Below are 21,323 nucleotides of genomic sequence, written 5' to 3' on the forward strand. Positions count from 1 at the left end.
TATGACTTTACTCGTTGAGAAATGCCCAAACGTTCCCAATGTGTGTTCGCTCACACGAGGGAGAAGCGCTCTACATTCGTCTCGTTCTTCAATAGAATAGTACAAATAATCAGCTTCATTGCACATCATTTAATTTTGTTTGTTATTTTTGGTATCAAATTTGTTTTTGTGTTTTGTGTGTGTGTGTGTGTGTTTGTGTGTGTGTTTTTATCGCACTGCTCCCCGGGGAATAGGCGTGTCGCTCACCAACGTCTAGGCCTACAATATGAAATAGCCTACAGGTTATAATCGTCTCTATTTTTAACTTGTTATTCTATTTTTCTGGCCTTATAAAATGTTCTATTCTGTTTTCCATAGTTGTAGTATTTCATCCTTACTGTTAATTGACATTAACCCCACTTACGGCAATTGAAAAAATGCAGCAATTGCCGCTGTTACGTCTGAACGGACGTAATTCACGAGATTTCCTACATGTGTGTTTCGTGTGCACGTGTGATGCTGATGTTGCGCGATGTTAATCATGCAGCGCCCGAGTGCATTTGACCGGCATAAAATCGGTATTTGTCAGATCACGTGAAAATCGGCCAATTCCGGTCACCAGCCGATCAATCGGTGCACCTTTAATAATAAAAATATCAAATGCTAATGCAAAATAACCAAAGAACTTTTGTGTTCAACAGAAGAAAGAAACTCATACAGGAAAGGGTGATTCAATTATAGATTTCATTTTTGGGTGAACTGTCCCTTTAAGGCATTAATTTTTGACAGCCATTTTTAATTCAGTCTTACGGGTAATTTCCACCCACTGCAGAACAGCTGCGGATCCGCTCTGGAACGGCGGCGAAGTCAATATGTTTCCATTAAAGTCAATGTGTGTATTTTCACTGACTGGGGAACGGCTGCGTTCCGACTCTGGCCCAGCTCCGGCGATCCACAGCCCGCGAACCAAACACAAATGAATCTTCCAGGTGATTTGTTCAAACATAATTCCACACAGAACTCAACATTCCAAACCCCAAATCACCAATCCAGAGCCATAAAATCCAGGCTGCAGCCAGTCTACCTAAGAACTTTATGGGCAACTAAAGCAACTAAAGGAAGAACGTTGTCAATGTTAGATGGTTTTGGAAAGACTGATTGGTTCAGAGATGGCACCGTTTAGAGCTCGATCAAGATAACGGCAGAGGTTGCTCGATCCCATGACAGATATACAAAACAGACCTCCTTCTTCTTAAGGAACTCTCAATGACCCCAAGTCATTGACCCCAAAACAATTATTGATGGACTTACAATCAAACATCGTTCAACTACATAATTCTATATTGTGTCTACAACCTATATGTGTGTCTTATCTGCTTAGATCCCATATAAGTCATGTAATTGTTATAACTGTTAGATGTTTGAATGAAAGTGTGTCTTGTTACCTATCAGTATGATCGTATGTTCTTAATTCAAAAGATGGCTTGATTGAAATCTGTGTAAAATGTTTCGTATTCTTATAATAGTAATGATGTCTAAACTGTGGCCTCTGCACTCTCTGCTAGCGCTGGAGAATAAGGGGATCACAGATAACGCATGATTTACGATGAGAAGTGAAGAAAATGCCACCTCTCAAATAACCAGGAGGCTGGACAAACATTTGAGTTTAAAATCTTAGGACCCGAACAAAGCTTTGGGCTGGAGCAGGAGAAGATGAAGAAAAAGTAGATTCAAAAATGATCATGGAAAAGCCATGACGGAGTGACTTGACAGACTCAGAAGAACATGGGTTAAACAGCTTCATTCAAGCCATCCATCTACTCTCATCTCAATTTTCTTTCTTTTCTTAGTTTTCTTTTCTTTTCCATTGTGAGTTTAGGTTCTAAGTTAAGTTTTGCGGTAAAGTTTCGGTCCACGATTCGACTGCAAAGCCTGCTTTCCAGCTTCAGATACTTTCCATCCATCCGCCAGCACACCACGTAATTGGCCGCCCCGGACCTCTATCCAGGCACGAGGAGACGCCAGCCAACGGACCGGGAAAACCTCTTTCACGCCGACGTAGGGAATCCCCAAAAGCAAAGACAAGCAAGTAGCCTCCAGACTCTTAAGCTGAACTGGTGCATTGATATAGATTTAATAACCCGCCTAAGAAACAATAGAAGGGTTAAATTAATGATTGATGGTTCGTTCAGGTCATGTCTTATAAGTGCATATAGAAACTTGGGATTTCATCATCTCTTAAAACCCATTCTTTCCTCACTCTCTTTCTTTCTGCAACTCGTATGAATGTGTGTGTGCGTGTTAGATATTAGTTTTATGTGTTAGAATAATCAATAAAGTCTTGTTTGTATTTTAAAGAGAAGGGTTACTTGTGTTATGTGCTTACGAATTTAATGTCTTAAACTGCTGATCTAAGTTACCTTGCTAATAAATAGTGTTTCACTATAGTCTGGATATTTATATCCGCTGCAGAGATGATAGTTGCGGCCGGTTTACATGAACCCTAGACGAGTCATTTGCTCGGTCGTAATAAGTGATTCTTTCGAATTCCCTATAAATTAATTAATAATTCCTTTTGAGCTAAATTGCCCTGTCAGAATCACTAAATAACGTTACAGCAGCCCTCCTGTGCAGATACGCAGAGCTTCTATTTTTGCTGGATGCCGGAGAGCACAGGGCAGATTGTACGGGACAGGAAGTCGAGCACAGAAACAAAATAAAACATCTGGGGCCTGTACCATGAAGCCGGATTAGGTGGCTAGCCAGCTATGTTTCAGTTTAGTTTCCGCCAACCCTGGGTTTTAGGTACTATGAAAGTAGCTTGGCTTTAATCGGTGTTCGTTGCCATGGTATCTTACGCTGCACGGCTAACCTGCTCCGGGGCAGGTTATGTTCTGGATTCAAGATCTCAGACTGAAGTTTGACCAATCAGCTGAGAGCAAAGAAACATACAGGTGACGCAACTTATTCCCAGTGTCTGTTACTTCACCTTTTCTTCCAAATCCTGTGGACATCTCAGCGCAAATTGTTTGACGAGCACTTTTTAGCCAGACAAAATCCCCTTGCTTTTCCTGATAGTTACTTGTATGAAAGATACAGATTTTCCGCGGAAGGAATGTCTTATCTTTGCGAACTTCTTGAGCCGCACATAAAGAATTTAACACGTCGAATTCATGCACTTACTGTACCGCAAATGGTATTGCGTTGCGTTTTTTTGCAAGTGGTACATAGGCTACTTGCACGTGGGTGACGCACAGAAGCTATAGGGGAAAACACGGTTTGTCGAACCATTCGTAAGGTGGTCCTCGCTCATCGGCCATGTCCATAAAAGAGGGCTTTTATAAAATTGCCGGTAAGATATATTGATAGGGTGACATCACATGAACAAATTTTTTTTATTTTTTTTTAAGCAAATTGCACAAATGTAGGCTTCTATACAATATAATACATGTTAAGAATTATTTTTAATCTTTATTATTATTCTGTTAATCTTATGATAGGATTCCCTAGCTTTCTTAGTAGTACAAATACGTTCTATATTTATGTAAAATTATGTATATATGTATGTGTTGCCTATGTGTAATATAGCCATGTGCATGTATCATTTTTATATATATTATAAAAATAGGCTATAGGCTATATTACACATATAAGCTACACATACATAGCCTACATAATTTTACATAAATATAGAACGTATTTGTTTAACTTACACATTAACAATCAGCAATCTTTCTCCAACAGTCTTCTCTTGCTTTGGCAGCAGAGACCGTATTGTTTCGAGCTTGAAATACATATTTAAATTCATCGTAATTCTGAATGATTATCTCTTGCTCCTCCGCGGAAAAATATATTGCTCTCGCTCTACCCGCGATTGGTTGTTCAGTGTCGACGTCACTCTTTTATGTGCACGCGCGCGTGGAGTAATCATAGCTTAAGGATCAAAGCCTGAGTTGACAGAGAAAGTTGATGAGCTGCATCATGGTACCAATAAAGCCTGATTGCATCGGTTTGGTTTTGTCAACTCAAAACTAATCCTGTAACCTCGAGTTTGTTCAGCTACCTTCATGGTACAGGCCCCTGGTTAATTTTCATTTCAGGCTGTTTCTCACTCAGACATGAAATGAAAAAACAAATATATTACAAAATAACAGTAATGATTAATCAATAAGAAATCAGAAAACAAAAGAAAGCTAATCATAATAATTCATAAATAAATGCATAATAATAAAAATACATAAAATATTAATAATAGTAGTAGTAGTAGTAGTAGTGATAGTAATATCAAAAGGAAACCATGTAAAAAAAAAAAAAACTAATGGTAAATCTTGAATATAAGCATAATGTTTTCCTCACTGTTGTATATTCAGACACAGAGATCGTAACACTGAAGATGTGTGAAACTGTATGTGAAAGTAGCAACAGATGTATAAGATTAAACTCTTTAACAGTATTTTTACCCACATTAATGAAGGCAAACAGCAGATTTCACTCACACAATGTCGAACTTTAAAATAAAAGCCTTAAATTATTTACACGCTGTTTTTCTTCAATAAATTGTCACGACCAGCTCAGAGCCGTGACAAATGAAAGCAAGGTTGGTAAGGTTGCAACCAAAAATATTTATTAACATAAGTAGACAAATACATTTTAAAAACAAAACGTAATGAAATACAATTTCTGTCAGACACATGATGTAAAAGTATCAGATAGAACAATACTCAAAACTAATAACAAGGTTGACGTTAACAAACTAGAAGCCAAAAGCAAACACAAAACAACCAGGAGCAAATGAGCACACCATACAAACAAAGCCTAAGGTTTTCTAGCAGAAGAACAGGTGCACATCAGCAGGACAACACCTACAACACCAACCACACCTTCAACAGGAAGAGCAGGAGACCCGTCACAAAATTCAGACATTTAAAGGAATCTTCCTGTTTCCACAGACTAGTTTCAGTTATGTCTTAAACTGAGTTTAGAGTTGAAAGTCTAGTTTTGCTCGTATCATCCAGACATGTTTCAGTGAGTCTCATTGTGTCTCATATTTCCTCTCTCTTCTCTGTGTATCACTGCCTGTTTCTCATTATTTCACAAACAGAAGGTCAGCTGTGTTATTAATGTAATGAAGAGACAATAAGAGACTCTAGAACATCTCACTGTTACTGATTTATCATGCAGCTCAAAGCATTATGGGTAGAATCTCTCATCAGTCTATTCTCATTCATCAACACAGTTTCACTGATGATCCATTATAATAAACCCTAAACCCAGGATAGATCGGTTGAGTGAATGTGGTCTGGACTGTGTGTATGAGGCTCAGTGTGTCAGAGACGCTGTAGAAGGACAGAGTTCCTGCACTGTGATCCACACACACTCCTGTTCTACTGCTGATGGGCTTTACAGGGAGTTTAGTCTCTATTTTATTGTGTCTGAATGAGTAACTGGAGGAAGTGCAGGACAAACTCCAGGACTGATCAGTATATCCAAACACACACTCTTTATCCTCTCCCTTCCTGCTGATGCTCTTATATGACACTGATATAAACACATACCCACTCCACTCAATCTCCCAGTAAGAGCGTTGTTCACACACACTCTCTCTACACAACACCTGCTCAAAATGATCAAATCTGTCTTGATGATCAGGATACGACTGGACTGTGTCAGTGCAAGTAATCTCTCTGTTGTCCTCAGGCAGACTGAGGTGTGTATTCACTGTGTTCAGATCCAGAGTGAGCTGATGGAAATCTGATGGAGAGAAAACACATCAGAATCAGGAATTATGAATCTGATCTTTTAATGAAGCTGTCAGAAGAGATAAAGCACCCTGAGTCAGAACAGTCTGAAGGTCTTCTGCAAGGTGGCCATGTTGTTCACATGATAAGCGACTTAGAGCATCATGGTAGAATAGGGGTCTGTGCAATAGGGGTGTAACGGTTCTCTGTCCTTGCACTGCTGTTCATCTCACATCTGACGACACATCTATGATATGGTTTGTTGAGAATAACAAGACGTAAAACAGACATACAGAGTTTGGCTAATGTATGTGTCAGTAAATGGATAATCATTCTGGGTTCCCAATATGTTACAACAAGCGATGATCAAAAACATGGAAAAAAAGTCACTCTGTAAATTGTTCAATGCAAGTGAATATGCTCTAATATGAGCAGTCATTTATTATTTAAATCTTGCCAATTTAAACATTTAAGCACAAAACGTTAAAGAGACTTGCACATCTCAAACAGCGCCTAAATACTGAGTTCTCTTTAAAGTCTTGCGCTTGAACGGACAAATTCACACAATTATATCAACATGCCCATCTTAGCAAGTATCCTAGCAAACAGTCAGTTATATCTTAAGTGAACACAAACAGATGAGAAAGACGTGTAACAGTATCAGTGTACTGGATCTGTGCATTATGTCTCAATGTATATCTAATGAGTGATTATAATCAAGGTATTAATCAATATTTTTCCTTCTAAATATCAAATGAGTTGAATGACTTCTCTAAGCTTATGAGATTTTAGTTAGTTATAGAAGTCTCCGGTGTGATTACTGAAATGTTCTTTTCATGTATTCTTTAATGTCTACAATAAATATCTGAGAGGTGACTGACGGTCTGGCCCATGCCAAGAAAGCAGTAACAGTGCTTGCTCATTTAGCCCGGCTTCCAGAGATGAAATATGGACTTGTTTTGTTTGAGAAAGGTCTTCATCGTGTTAAAACATATGTGTTCTTCCAGGTCACCATGACAACTATAGGTCACAAGGGTCATTGGAAGTCAAGTCAAGTCACCTTCATTTATATAGCGCTTTTAACAACACGAATTGTTTCAAAGCAGCTTTACAGTGATAATAGGAAATTAAAGTAACAGAGATTGTTTTGGCTTTACAGCAGCTCTAGAATGAAGTTATTATCCAGCTAAAGTTAGTTTTGGAATCAACAGTTAAAGTGACCATTTCTTGGTAAAAGCATTTACTTTACTGTTCTATATTAAAGTGTCCTCTCATTGAGAGACAGAACATGTTATCTTGATATTTTGGGAAGAGTCTCCTGTTTATAGTTAGAGCCCGACCAAATCCAACCTTGAAGAAGCTGTGTCTGTGTGTGTGTTAGTATTCCTGGTTACAGGTTAAGGAACAAGTGACATTATTGGAGATTGACTGAGTTGTTTTTTTGTGGCCTAAAAGGGCCACTTGTACCTAACTCAGGGTCCTGGTGGCAGCCGTACAGAACATGGAGATGTGCCACTGCCTACCAGTCCATGTGTGTGAGGTGGGACGTACAGAGTTTGTTTCTAATTATCCTAATGCTCTTGGGTAATTGTCCAATTATATACCGTGAGGGAGCGTATAAAAGAGGATTCTCTAATGCACCGCTTGTGTGTGATCACCTTCTGTGCTGTCTGTGCGTCACTGCCCGGGTTTGTTTCATCCCTTCCGCTTTGAGGTATGTGTTGTTTGGCTGTTTGCCTAGTTAGCACATAGATTTATGATTTTATGTAACAGTCATTTGGTTTATAGCTTTATGGCGGATAGTTCGTTGCTGTGGGTTGTTGGCAGCGGCTATTTCCCATTCACATGCCCTTCCCGCATTCCCGTGCTTTGTTGACATGGTGAGACTCTTCTGTGTGTGTGTGTGTGTGTCACTTGGATTTGCGACCCGCTATAAAATTAAGGAACGTGTAACTACCGCTACTGCACAACGTTCATTTATAGTTATGTTGTGAGTAATTTTACGTTTAAAGTTTAGGAGGAATAATCTGTGTTCTCGGATACTGTGCATTCAGTGAGGCCTGCGGGGCAACACTATTTGATGCTGCTGCTTTGTCTATCCTGGTTTCTCCTGTGACAACTCGCTCGTCAGCGCGTGTGCGCTCGGTTCATGTGTTGGTGTGACACCTGCTCTCCAGCATTCATGTGATTCTGCAATTGCTGTTATTTTTTCAACCAGTACTTCAATTTGTTTGTTTTGCTTTCTGTATATTTACTTTAGGGCAATTCCATGCAAGGGTCATCTTTACCATGAAAAAATAAAGTTTTAACCAAAAGAACAAAACCCTTTTTAAGTTGTCCATTTAGGTCTGTAATATACTGTATTAACCCTCTGGGGACCAAGGTGTTTTTGGAGCCCTTGAGATGTTCTGACATGCCTTGAAATTTGTGCTTTTTTCAGTTATTTATAAACATGTTAATGGCAAAGGTGTAAAATCACTCTATATAGCACAAACAGGGCTACCATAATATGCGAGCAATGTGTATGTAGATGTTTGTATTTTTAAGAGAATAATGTTTATGCGTGGTTATTGGAAAAAATAAAAATGAAAGTGGCTGAATTAAGACCACAAAACACATATTAAATATGTGTCCACAAGACTTTTGTCTAATTGATGTTGTACCTTTGAGTACTGGCTTCAAAATTATGTGAAAATAGTCTTGCTTTATCGTAAAAAAAAAAAAATACATTGATTTAAATGGTGTAAAACAGGTTTTGCTTGGAAAGCCAATATGCGAGGGGGGCGTGAAGGAGTAGTTTACACCTGGGATGTCCCACCCACTCTGCATAATGACTCTGAATAGCCATTCATTCAGGTGTGACACTGACTGAGCCACAATGCAAGGACAATGTATTTAGAAGAATACTTATATTGACCATTTAAGATTTCGCTTACATCTATCTTGTAAATATGTTTAGCTATTTTATTAAAAATGTTACAATTACAACAATAATTACAATTTCAACAATATTTCAAGTGTACTCTTTCTTTGTAAAAAAAAGAAAAAGAAAGAAAAAAAAGATTATAGGCCTACATTTTATCATATGTATTCATTAGTTTGAATATAGCCAACAATGGAACATCTAACATCTTAGTCTATGACTTTATTTTTGACAAAAATAGTGTGACTAACGCCTGACTAACGTTGTTTTATTGAAATATCAGGGCATATAAATGTTCATTTACGTTGCTTATACAAATACATTTTATTTCAACATATTCCAGTCGATTTTACTCATCTCAGTAGGCTATAGCAAAGCAGTTTATTCTTTCACACACAGACGCGCGATTCATATTTAGGCTAAACACTCTTTACAAATATGTACCCTTCATTCATCTCACAGAAACGCGAGTCATATTATAGAAATGCGATTCATCTTTTTGCGGTTTACATAGGCCTACACTAACGTTATTCCATAACGTTATTCCACACTTGAGAAAAGAAAACAGCCTACCTCACTCCTCAGCGCGATCTGCTGCTCATATCAGGAGATATTTCTCCTCATCAGCACTGTGGAAACTTTTCTCCATAAAGGCTATAATGTCTCACTCGCGACGCGCTTTGTTTACAGCTGATGTGGGCGTTTCACAGATCTGAAATGGTTCTCGGAATTTGCATTTGAAAAGCACGCGCTCTCCGGGGAGTGGTCACATTACTGTGAATCATCTCGTAATGAGGTCGACTGGAGTCGCTCTCTTTGTATACAGATTACAGAAACTAAGAATATTTGTTTTTTATATAAATGACTTCATTTAAAAGATGCGATCTCAAGCTTTATGCCCGTGGGTCTGTTTGCCTGTTTGACTGAATTTTCGCGGAGTTATAGATAATTTTCGAACGCGTTTCAAATGGGAGTTCACTGACAGAGAGAAGGCAGAAATCGCATCATGTTAATTTTTCTTTATTTGTCAAAAAGCAAAACACTTTATTTTTATTGTGAGTATACAGAAAAAAAATAGAAACTGAACAGGATCGATTGATGTATTACACGAAAATGAAAGATCAAAATTAACAGAGCATTTAGTGTTTATTTTCATTGCTAAAAAAAAAAACCGAGCAAAACGCGCGGGCGCGTTTTTGGTCCCCAGAGGGTTAATGTGCTTTAACAAAAATTTTAAGAAAATTGCCTTGCTTATCCAACCAGCCATATTTCATGCTTTCAAAAAAGGTATCAAAGACCCCCCTTTTTAAACTTTATTTTAACAGTAAGCATTTTGCAGAAAGATGGAGGCATGCCTGAGAAATAAATATACTAATTTGGTCATAACAGCACCAAAGGGCTATAATAAAGAGGTCTTGACGCTTCAGTGCACTGTCACGTCCATAACGTTTTAAAGGTTTAGTTTATTTAATATGACAATTATAAATGCAAATAACTTGAACATTTATTTACAAAGCTAAATTATGTTTATGCTTATTAGCATCTCACTACTTTGCTCTGAACAACCATAATAATGCGTTACGGACGTGACCGTTACGGACGCTTCATATTAAATCATGCATATGTAGGGGAAGATACAAGCTCACACATCACTGATCTGTTGACATAATTCACTCATCACCCACACGCATGCATATTGGACTTTTCCCCTTTAAGAAGACGTTCATGAGAGTTTGGGGGTGGTTTAATGCGCGTCTTTCTGACGCATTAGTTATTATTATGTTAAAAACACAACTGTTGTTGTTCTGACACTGCAATCCTGCCTCCGTGTATTTTTGATAGCACAAAAGCTACACATATGACTATTGTGATCTGTTTCAAGACAGAAATGATTTTGGCCACTTCATTAAAGTTTTGTTTTGTAGAAAGACTTTCTTTAAAGTGAATTTCGTTTTGTATAAATTGTATCTTAATTTTAAATCAAAGTTTCATCAACCATTTGCCTGGATTTAATAAATAAGAAGCAAATATAGCAGACATGGAGGTGCAGGCGCGATCACTTGCAACACGTGAACTTGAGCGCGTCTCATAACTGAACAGAAACTCAGCGTATGCCTCTCAGAAATATAGCCTATCTATAGAAAGATTGAAAGATCAGAACGAAAATAAATAGGCAACTCTCTGATTGTGTAATCCGTATGAAATGTGCTTTTTCCACCACCACGTCCCTTTAGAGGCTCGGTACGATCACGCTGACAAAATAATAATAATAATAGGCTAATAATATTGCGTGTCAATTATTTTGTCAAATCATTTTTATACGAAATAAAATGTCATGATTTTGACTCGCGACTGTGCATTAAAATCCATAAACTGGCCGAAAACCGTGCGATCATTTAGACACAAAAAACGTAGGCTACATGATTGCTAGTGACTCACATCTATGGACAATAATGTCCATCGGTTCACCTGACTGTGGAGGAAACCTGTGATTTGAACTCCTATATGACAAACATTAATTGTTCATGTATTTTAATCTTGACTGTCTTCCGTAATAGTCTCTGCTTTAATGTTCCGTCTGTGTGTTTATAGTAGCCTATTCACGTCCTAGTCGAGAGGCGTCCTGCAATTGCGCGAGGAACCTGATTGGTTTAGGCGCGAAACAGGCGCCCTCTAATTCGCTCGCGCTTCCTGTCATTCAAGCTCAGGTTTTGACAGCTCGAAGATAGCGTTATCTTAAAGCTAAACGCCTACCACAACGACAGATGGATAAAATGGTAAGATGATACTAAAAACCGCACACAATCAGGGAAAATAAATTGAATAAAAATCTAGTTATATTAATGAGTCATATCAAATAGCCGATTTTCCAAACAGATTCTATGTATTTCAGACGCGTCACATCCATAACAGGGTTTTTGTCACATCCATAACGTTGGTTTTTCCTCATAATACACTTCATAAAAATATATATATTTTAAACATTGATATTTTTATGTTCAGCTAAGACCCCTTCATCATGTGGATAGCAATATTTATACATTGGACTTAAAAGTTCACAGACTTTAAAGGAAATCGAACAGTATACCAAAAACTCTGTCATTTCCTATCACATCCATAACGCATGCATATTTTCCTTTTTTGGGGGTGCTTAAATATATTTTAGAAAAACATAATTTGCCTGTCAATTCCCCAGATTGGGTGCTCTGAGAATATGCATTTCGAATTTAAATATTGTAAGAAGGTTTTTTTTTTCTGAGACATTTCACCTGTCATTATGAGTTCAAATGTCACATCCATAACGCTGGAATTGCCCTTTACTCGTTCTTCAATGCATTTGTTTATAGATATTGTTTTGCTTAAATTTGTTCAGTTTGTATTTGGTTTGTTTCGCTAAAGTTGTTTTCAGTGTTTATCTCTTTTGTTTTGCTTTGTTTAATGTGATTGTTGAGTGTCAAAGTGGGGTTAATATCCCAATTCTGAACCTCAGCGTAGTTTGTTTCATAATTAAAAGTTTATCATTTGCTTCTTTCTTTTGTAACTTTTAAGTTTCAAGTGTTGTTGTTGTTGTTTTGTTTATTTGGAGACCATTTTGTTAATTTTGTTTTTCGTTACAGGAGCCGAGGCTTCAGGGCGGCCGCTCATAGGCCCTCGTGTGCGGTGGTGGGATTCTGTCACGGAGTGCTGTGTGTTCATGCTTGACCTTATTGGTGTGCGTGTGTTGTGGTGAGACCTGTGCACAGGGTGGTATAGGAGCCTTGTGCTCATTAAACTAGTTTCCTGCCATTGGTAAGCCTCGGCCTCCTTTTCATGTTTGGTGTCTTTAATATTTGTATGTGTTAACCTGGTCCTACAGTCTTTTTAATGTTTTTAAGATTACTGCTTGATGATTGAAATAAAACTTGTATATTTGGTATCCACCTCTCCACCCTCCTTTCGAAAACCAAGCTCCTGCATGTCCTTTGTAGGTGGTTAAATTCATTAGTACTTATGTTTCCCTGGTTAACAGGGTGGCGTAGTCAGCTAAATCTTAGAGGTTTGCTCTACCTCACATCGTTCTTGCTACATGCGGAAAATGTACTTTGTTTATCTATTTCTTAGCCAATCAGAATAATTCAACCTGAAGCCATGGCGCCTCTCTGGCACACATCTGCAGAGCTGCCAGCTGGGCGACACCTGACACGTTCGCGAGATTCTAAAATCTCAGAGTGGAGCCGGTTTTTTCTTGTGTGTTGGCTCTGAACAGGTAATGTGTTCCCCTCTAACAGGGGGATACGAATGCCTACTTGTTCTTCAGGTAAGTTCCCCACTAGGTGAACCCTGAATTTAGTTCCTCCAGCGTCCTTCAGCAGTCAGACGTGGTGGAGGTGTTTGACACCAGGCCCAGTACTCATGAGCATGCCTGGCCGGTCAGCCCTTGTAGTGCACCAGATGCCCATATGATGTCATTCACTGTGGGTAATCCCATTTCTGTATTGTCCATGATAAGATTGCCCTGTGTGTAAGTGTGTGTGCGAGTGAATGTGTGGGTGTGTGTGTAAGTGTGAGAAAGAATGTTTGTGTTAGTGATTGCGTGTGTGTGTGTGTGTGTGTGTGTGTGTGTGTGTGTGTGTGTGTGTGTGTGTGTGTGTGTGTGTGTGTGAATGTGTGGGTGTGTGTGTAAGTGTGAGAAAGAATGTTTCTGTTAGTGATTGTGTGTGTGTGTGTGTGTTAGTGTGTATAAGAGAGAATGTGTGTGTGTTAGTGAGTGTGTGTAAGTGTGTGTCTGAGAGACTGAGTGTGTTTGTGTGTGAGTGTGAGTGTGAGTGAATGTGTGTGTGAAAGTTTTATGTGATGGATAGATTTAGGGGTAGGGTTAGTGTGTGGGGGGGTGGGGATATACAGTTTGTACAGTATAAAAATCATTATGTCTATGGAGAGTCCGCACAAAGAAAGTGAACCAGACGTGTGTGTGTGTGTGTGTGTGTGTGTGTGTAGACATACATTTTCGTGGTCCTGCTGTAATCCTGATCTCTCCTCCATGATCCACACTAGAAAAAGCACACACAGTGACAAAATCAATCATAATTTTTACACTGTACAAATTGTATATCCTCTCCCCCTACACTAACCCTACCCCTAAACCTTGCAACCACCGGAGTACCCTAACAACCATTCAGAATACCCTAACACCGCTCTAGAATATACCAGCAATGCTAAAACACGTTCACATATGCTACAAACATGCTGGCAACATGCTAAAACTTATGTTAAAACAAGTTAAAATGCTAAAATATGCTATAAACATTCTAAAACATCTATCTATCTATCTATCTATCTATCTATCGCCACAGATCTGCTGGGCTCCTCCTCCTCTTTGCTTTTTTCCTGTTTATTGCGTCTCCCCTACAGGTGGGCGAAGCACAGGTGTGGCGTGGTGCGCGTGTGATTGTTTCCTGGATCTTGGGCTTTAAAATCTCTCCAGACCTGGTTGTGGACGGCCGCCGCTTCTCCTCCTCTCCCACACCTTTTTTGGCGTTTTTGTTTCTTTATGCACTACACCTCATTTCTCGTTGCATACACTTTTATTTTCCAACCTAACATCTATACTGACATCTATACATCTTATTTAACCTACGTTGTTAATTCTTTATCTTTAATAAATATATTTCTTTAAATGGTAATTCTGCGTGGTCTTCCCTCTCTGGTTTTAGGCAGGATGTAACAGATTGGAGGCTCGTCAAGGATCTGAAACGACGTCGGTAAATATGCATTTTTTCTTTAATGCTTATCAATAGGTTTTGAATAGCCTAGGTGTTGGTAGGAGTTAAAAGCTTTAAATATATTAGGTTTGTTTTGTTTAGTTGCGTTTGATCTGGAAAGCACTGTAAACGGATCCTGTGAAGATCCAATACAGTTCATTGAGCTAAAACAACATTGAGTGGTTTTGAATCATTGGGAAGACGCATGTGGATTAGTTTAAAGTTAATGGTGAGGGTACTACTCTTAGAGAGACCCAGATATTTTCTTTTCTTTATTTGAGAGTGTGGCTGATGACCGTGGTTGGTCTGACTCTGAGAGAACGTTGTTACTCCAAAGTGTTCTTGTAGGTAGAGCACAAGAAGCGTTTATTGCGTTGCTTGTGCTAGACAGAAAAAACTATGTGAAAGTAAAAGAGGCGGTGCTTAAAATTTACGAATTAGCTCCAGAAGCTTATCGTTTGCGGTTCCACAGCTGGAGAAAGGGATAAAAACAGATGTATACAGAGGTAGCGAGAGAGCTGAATAGCCACTTTAATCGTTGGTGCTCTGCAGTGGGGGTCGCAACTTTTGAAGAGTTGTCTAACTTGATTGTTTTAGAACAGTTTAGAAACATCCAACAAATTATACATATATGAGGAATCAGATATTCAATGCAATATATCAAATGATTGTATTAATATATTGTCTGTCTTTGGCCACATTTAATTCTGAGGAATTAATATTGAAAAAGCCATCTAAAAGAAAAATGATGGACTTTGAGAGTGCCGCCTCCGAGCACTTCTCTCGTTATTATAAAGCGTGTGAGAAGTTACTCGAGGTGGTGACTCATGCAGTGGCCAGATTACAGCTAGACTGCCCTCCTTGAGGATCTCCATGACGTTAGCTCATGCATGGGGAAAACCTTATTCTTCGTGCATCTCTATTCCCTCGATGTCAATTTATTAGACTATCATGGGTACAGGGGCGTGTGCTTATACGATGATACGCCAGTCCGGAGAGACGCTCGCAGGCTATCTCTTCTCTGTGGCTCATTGTCATTTAAGGAGTCAGCACTCCCCACCAAGCCGTGTATAATAACATCCACACTGGTGGGGGTCAGACTGGTGCTGCTCTGCACACTATGGCAGTGTTGCAGGCATGACTTGCGACCGCCTCGTCGCACTCGGGCTATGAGCCGTGCCTCTGATGATGATGTTTCTCAGACTAGGGAGTTAAAGTCTGTTGTTTAACCTAATCTACCTCCTTCTCTCTCCCATAGTGATTTTGTTGCAGCTCAAAAGGAAGATGCGACATTAAAAGATCTGTTCATTGGGGTTTTGCCACCTGAGGAATTGCGCAGTGCAGCGAGGGGTTATTTTGTTCAGGAGGGGTTGTTGATCCGGAAGTGGTCTTCCCACACTGACGAAGGGGTCGAGGACTCAGTGTTTCAAGTGGTAGTGCCAATTAAGTTTAGAGAATTGGTTCTACAGACAACTCATGGGGATGTAGCTGGGTACTTGGGGGTAAGAAAACCTATGAACGGCTTATGAAGTACTTCTATTGACCTCGCCTAAAGAAGGATGTAGCATGCTTCATTAGGACGTGTCATGTATGCCAGTTAACGGGGTAACCTAATCAGGTGTTAAAGCCAGCTCCACTTTACCCTATTCCAGCTATAGGGAAACCATTTGAACATGTGTTAATCAATTGTGTGGGACCATTGCCTCCATCTAAGTCAGGGTGTGTTTACATGCTGATGGTGATGTGTCAGTCTACCCGATACCCTGCTGCCTATGCTTTGCATACAATCTCTACTAGATCGGTGGTGAAAGCCCTTTCCTAGTTGGTATCCCTCACACTATACAGAGTGATAGAGGCTCTAACTTTACGTCACGCATGTTCAGGTGCTTGAAACATCAGCGTAGTAGCGCTAATCACACCCAGAGCCAAGGTGCTCTGGAGCGTTTTCATCAGACATTGAAGTCGCTTCTCAGGGGTTATTGTGTTGAGCTTAACCGAGACTGGGAGGAAGGGCTCCTGTGGCTAATGTTGGCGGCACGAGAGGTAACTCAGGAGGACAACACGGGATTCTCACCTAATGATTTGGTCTTTGGCCATAGAGTTTGTGGGCCTCTAGCAGTTTTGCAGGGGGAGCTGAAGTGTTCGAGTCTCCTGTTAACTTGTTGGACTATGTTAATGGTTCTCGCCGTAGGTTGTTTTCTAGCCTGTGAGATGGCGACTGACAACCTGACTAAAGCTTAACAAAAAATGAAGAGTTGGTATGACCGTCGGGCTGAGCCAAGGGCGTTCAGTCCTGGTGATCAGGTTCTGGCATTATTGCCGATAGCCAATTCCCCTTTCCTTGCAAAATACACAGGTCCCTACAGGGTTGTTCGGCAGGTGTCAGACCTGAACTATTTACTTTCTACACCAAAACATAGGCGTTCCACCCAGCTCTGTCATATACATTTTTAAAGGTCTCTGGGGCAGAAGAGTCTGATTACCTGGTTACGCCTGTTTCTTTAGCCGCAGCTGTTATAATGGTCACGTCACACACTGACTGTCATCTATTCCACTAACTGCATTAGCTTCTACCTTGAAGAAAGAAAGTGAATGCCTGATTTGCTGAGAAGGTGTTTTGATTGTTTTTATTCAATTTATGTTCTGTTTGTAATGTTCATAATGACCAAATATTGTTATTTTATGTTGTGCAAGTAAAAATACATAGACCAGGGCTAGAAAAACTTGTCTACAATAAGCATTTGGTCTGCATTTGTAGAAATCTACACAAATCTACATAGGCTACATGAAGTTAATATGTTTGTCCTATTGTCACCCTTAATATATTAGTTTCATGTAAGATTGCATGCTTTGTTTTTGAAGCGAGTGGTTCCATTTATATTCACTTACAGTGTGTCAGTGGTGAGTTAACAACAACAAAGTTTATTAACAGCTGGAAGTGCACAAGGTGAGTTCTTGTAGCTGGAAGTGCACAAGGTGAGTTCTTGTAGCAAAAGTCTCAGGTTACGAATGTGATCATAGTTCCCTGAAAGGGGAACAAGACTCTGCGTCCCAGCAGACGCTTTGGGGAGCGCCTTCAGCGTGACTGCGTCTGAAGCACATGTGAAACTAGTCCAATCTTGATTGGTGCTGCGTCACCCCATGACGTGTTCCGGCTTGAGGCAGCAGCTGTAAAGGGAGGCCGGCAATACAACAGCCTCAGCTTTTGATAGACTGAAGCAAGCCGCCGCTCCCAGGCATGCGGGAAGTATGGCCAGGAGAAAGTGTTACTGCGCACCTGCATCTAAATAAATATCGCTATTTATTACAGATAGTATTCCTAAATACAGGGAAATAAGATCTGAATTGTGTATTTTGTGTATATAAGGCAATGATCAGCATTATAGTTGTTTACAGTTGTTTGCCTTTTTCCTATGTAAATGCATATGCACTTTTTAATTTGTAACCGATTCTGTGTAGCATTGGTTTGACTCCCTGAATGAGTACTGCTCGTCACTAAACTAGTCTTGTTGTAATCAGGCATCTTGTTTGCGAACATGGATCTGCTGGGTGACTGAAAAGGGGCCTGTCGATCACTGAACTAAAGTCATTCTTTTCTTTTGATAGAATGGATGAATTGTACATGTGACTGATGACACTAACAATACATTTGAATGACAAAGACTTTACTGAAATGTATTTTAAAGTATAGTTGTCTGTCGTACAGCCGTGTGAGGAGGGAGAGTCATCCTAAATCCCGCTGTCGAGATGCTTCTTTGCAATGATGATGTGGTTCCTGATGATTTTATATAACCTGGGCACTGGTCTGGACAAACTACTTTACCCAGTATGACTCCCACAGACTGGTACAAGTTACAGAGAAAGGATATAGCCATCAGAAGGGTAAATGACCTTGTGGTGTCTGGGGAAACTTTAACTCATGCAGATAGACTCAAAGAATCTAAAGGAGTGAGTCTAATGCTGAGGGAAAGGCCCAGACTAAGCTTAATAGAAGGCGTACTGTATTGTACGGTATCTGATCAGTATGGGCAAAAATATAGGCAGCTGGTGGTTCCCCTGAGTTTCGGAGACAGAGCTCTTGAAGGAGTTCATGACGAAACGGGGCACATGGGGTATGAAAGGACTCTGGAGCTCGCAAGAGGCAGATTTTATTGGCCTAAAATGGCAGAATATGTGGAGAGAAAGTGCAGGACTTTTGAGAGGTGTGTAGCAGGGTGATTGAATCCACTAATGAGGATTTCATTCACCGGTGCTTAATTTAAGCCCCCGCCCCTTGTTTGATATAAGGGATGTGTGTTTGCCACATGGCATGGGTCTTGGTATCGGCCTTGTGACGTCATCCGTGGTTGCCGCAGACTTGGACTGTAAGCTGGCTTCCTCGTCTGCTCTGTGCTGGCTGCCCACGCCTCACAGGTATGAGTAGCCGTTTTTTATATTACAAGAAGAAATTGACCGCGGCTGATTAATTACATTTTGTTTTTCGGTGGCATTGATAGCATGTGTTCCTGACTGAGCTGCTGTACTGCAATGTGGTGCACGACTGCGAAGCGGTTTGTGCGCCGGGATCATTCTGCGGTATGTAAGATAGTTTTGTGTGTTAATAATTTGTTTCTGTTTTTAACATTATCTTTCTGCTCGGCAGGCCCCCCCTGCATAACTGAGGGTCTCTTGGGCTATTCGTGAGAATCGAGTATCAATGCTGAACTGTGATCGCGTATAATTGCGACTGCGTCGCTGTTTTGCCTTGACATCCATCAGGATAGTAACTTTTAATTGCTGTGTTTCTGTTGCACGTACGTTGCTTGTGAAGACTGTGCAATTCATCTGACTGTGCGGGCGGGCTGTCTTCTCTGGCTGCCGCCTATTGAACTCCATTGATTCATAAATCTACACGTATGATTATTTGTGTTTTTGTTCTTTCTTTTTGTTTATTTCGTGTTGTATTTTTGATCACCAAAACCGAGTGAACTTGTTTTCAGGACCTAATTCTAGGTCAAGTGGTTTAAATCCTTGAAGTATTTGACAGCTTATCATCTTGGATTGTGTTTGTTTATGTGTTTCTCATTGTTTTCTTTGTTGCAGGAGCTGGGGGTTTCTGGAGGGTGAAAGCGAAGCTGCCATTCGTGTGGTGTTTACACCTAGTGCTGTGTCTTCTGGCATTTAACCTTCACGTGTGTGTTTGGGTACTTGTAGTGGACTATTGGGGGGTTTATTTTCCAATTTGGCAGCTAGCCCTTACCTCCAGATACCTCTGCTCTTGGTTGAGTTTCTTTAAATTGAGTGTTATTTGTTGTGTGTATTTGGGTAGATCCTGATTGATGGTGTTCATCATACCATATGCTAGTGTAAGAGTTTTAACTTTGAATTTCTAACTATTTATTCAATATTGACAAAGAAAATAAAACTTCTCTATTTTTCTATTTATATGCCTCGTGTCCTCTCACCCACCCACTCAAAACGAACCTGTGTGCCCTTAGGGCTATTTCCCTGGTTTTCCGGGGTGGCGTAGTCGATCATATATTGCCATTTCTGTTAAAAGTGTGGTAAACCTTTCTCAATCCTCTTGCTCTCGCAACGCTACAGGTGCATCAAGAGAAAGGCTCATGCACAAAGAGCTGCAGAACTAGTGAACACATGTAGAACACAAACCTAATTATTTTAGTCAAGTACTTGAAATGATGCAACACCAAATGAGAGTGCAACAAACTCAAAGTGAATTGTTGTTTAGCCTTGTGGGTCATGTACCAAATTAAGTATCTGATGAGGACATCAGACTTTCAGCAGTGGAGGATGTAATCCACCCAATTATTAGAGGCTGTGTTCCTATGTAATTTCATGCATGATTTTTTTGGTTTGTTGATTTTATATTTTTCCTTGCCTAATGCATGAAATGTTCAGACATATGTTTTATTTTTTTATTTTTTTATTTATTATTTTGTTTTTCGCTGAGGGACGGAAATAATAAAGAATTGCGTCAATGGGTGCTGACGTCACATGCGTGCTAGCTCATTAAAGAGAGAGGTGTGAGCCATGTGTGCCTATCGTTAACCTAATCCATCGTCGTCAATATTTTTCTAAATGGATGTCTGAACTGTTTTATTGCATTAGGTAAGTCACAATTTTTTCATATTTTCATTAATAATGTTTAAGTTTGTGTTTGTTCATATAAGAAAATGTGGATGGTTAATGTTGTTCGTAACTGAGTATAAAGTGTGCAATAGAACACATGTAAAGCGTTTCAATTGTAGTAGTATACTTGTTAAAACCTGTTTGCACATTTATGTAATGGGAATAATGTTTTAAGTTTAAAAGTTATGAATATTTAATGCATTTCGTGACGGATGCTGACGTCACATGCGCGCCAGCTCATTGAAGAGAGAAATGTGAGCCACGTGTGCCTATCGTTAATCTAATCCATCGTCATCAATATTTTTATAAATGGATGTCTGAACTGTTTTATTGCATTATTTGGATTGTTTCAACACTCCGTGATCGTGTTGGATTCGTGCAGTGAGGGAGAACCGCGCTGGATTAGGTTAGGGAGGAATTGCATCATCTGGGGACTCTGCCTTCACGAGGAAAAATTGTTGTTATCGTTCATCGTTCATTCGTGCAAAGTAGTGTTGCACGGTGTACCGATACTTCAAAAGTATCGCGATACTCGGAAATTAAAAACGTCACGATACCTAAATTTATCAGTATAAAAAAATAAATAAATAAAAACGCCTCCCTATGGACGTCTGTGTTTTTTTCCTGACGCACGCAGCAAAGAACCTGCCGCTGTCAGTGTCATGTGACAAAACACTACAGCGAGATGGCTGCATGTGCGAGCACAAGTGGTCCACGACTCGTAGAAAAAGATGACGCGAAGAGTGACATATGGAAGTACGTTGCCTACCTTTCTCTGTTGCACGGTGCACCGATACTTCAAAAGTAAATCGG

At 39.8% G+C, this 21,323-nt stretch overlaps 2 protein-coding genes across 7 annotated transcripts in view; one reads left to right on the plus strand and one right to left on the minus strand.

The window, feature by feature from the left end:
- Positions 1-21,323, minus strand: part of LOC309496969 (protein NLRC3-like) — a 213,465-nt gene that overhangs the window by 156,283 nt on the left and 35,859 nt on the right. For 2 of the 6 annotated variants that reach the window (XM_082167169.1, XM_082167168.1), the window contains 2 exons: positions 13,624-13,670; positions 4,582-5,730 (listed from right to left, as the gene is read on the minus strand). The exons of 2 other annotated variants lie outside the window; for them this stretch is intronic. In XM_082167169.1, the coding sequence (XP_082023295.1) occupies positions 5,207-5,730; positions 13,624-13,670 (571 nt within the window). In that variant the 3' untranslated portion in view covers positions 4,582-5,206. 2 more of the 6 variants (XR_014205301.1, XM_082167170.1) reach the window with 2 other exon arrangements.
- The window catches only part of LOC309497034 (uncharacterized protein), a 221,368-nt gene that overhangs the window by 110,173 nt on the left and 89,872 nt on the right, over positions 1-21,323 (plus strand). The gene's annotated exons all lie outside the window — the stretch shown is intronic.

Source organism: Leuciscus leuciscus, assembly GCF_965113295.1.
Source record: "Leuciscus leuciscus genome assembly, chromosome: 4".
In the NCBI taxonomy this organism is placed as follows: Eukaryota; Metazoa; Chordata; class Actinopteri; order Cypriniformes; family Leuciscidae; genus Leuciscus; species Leuciscus leuciscus.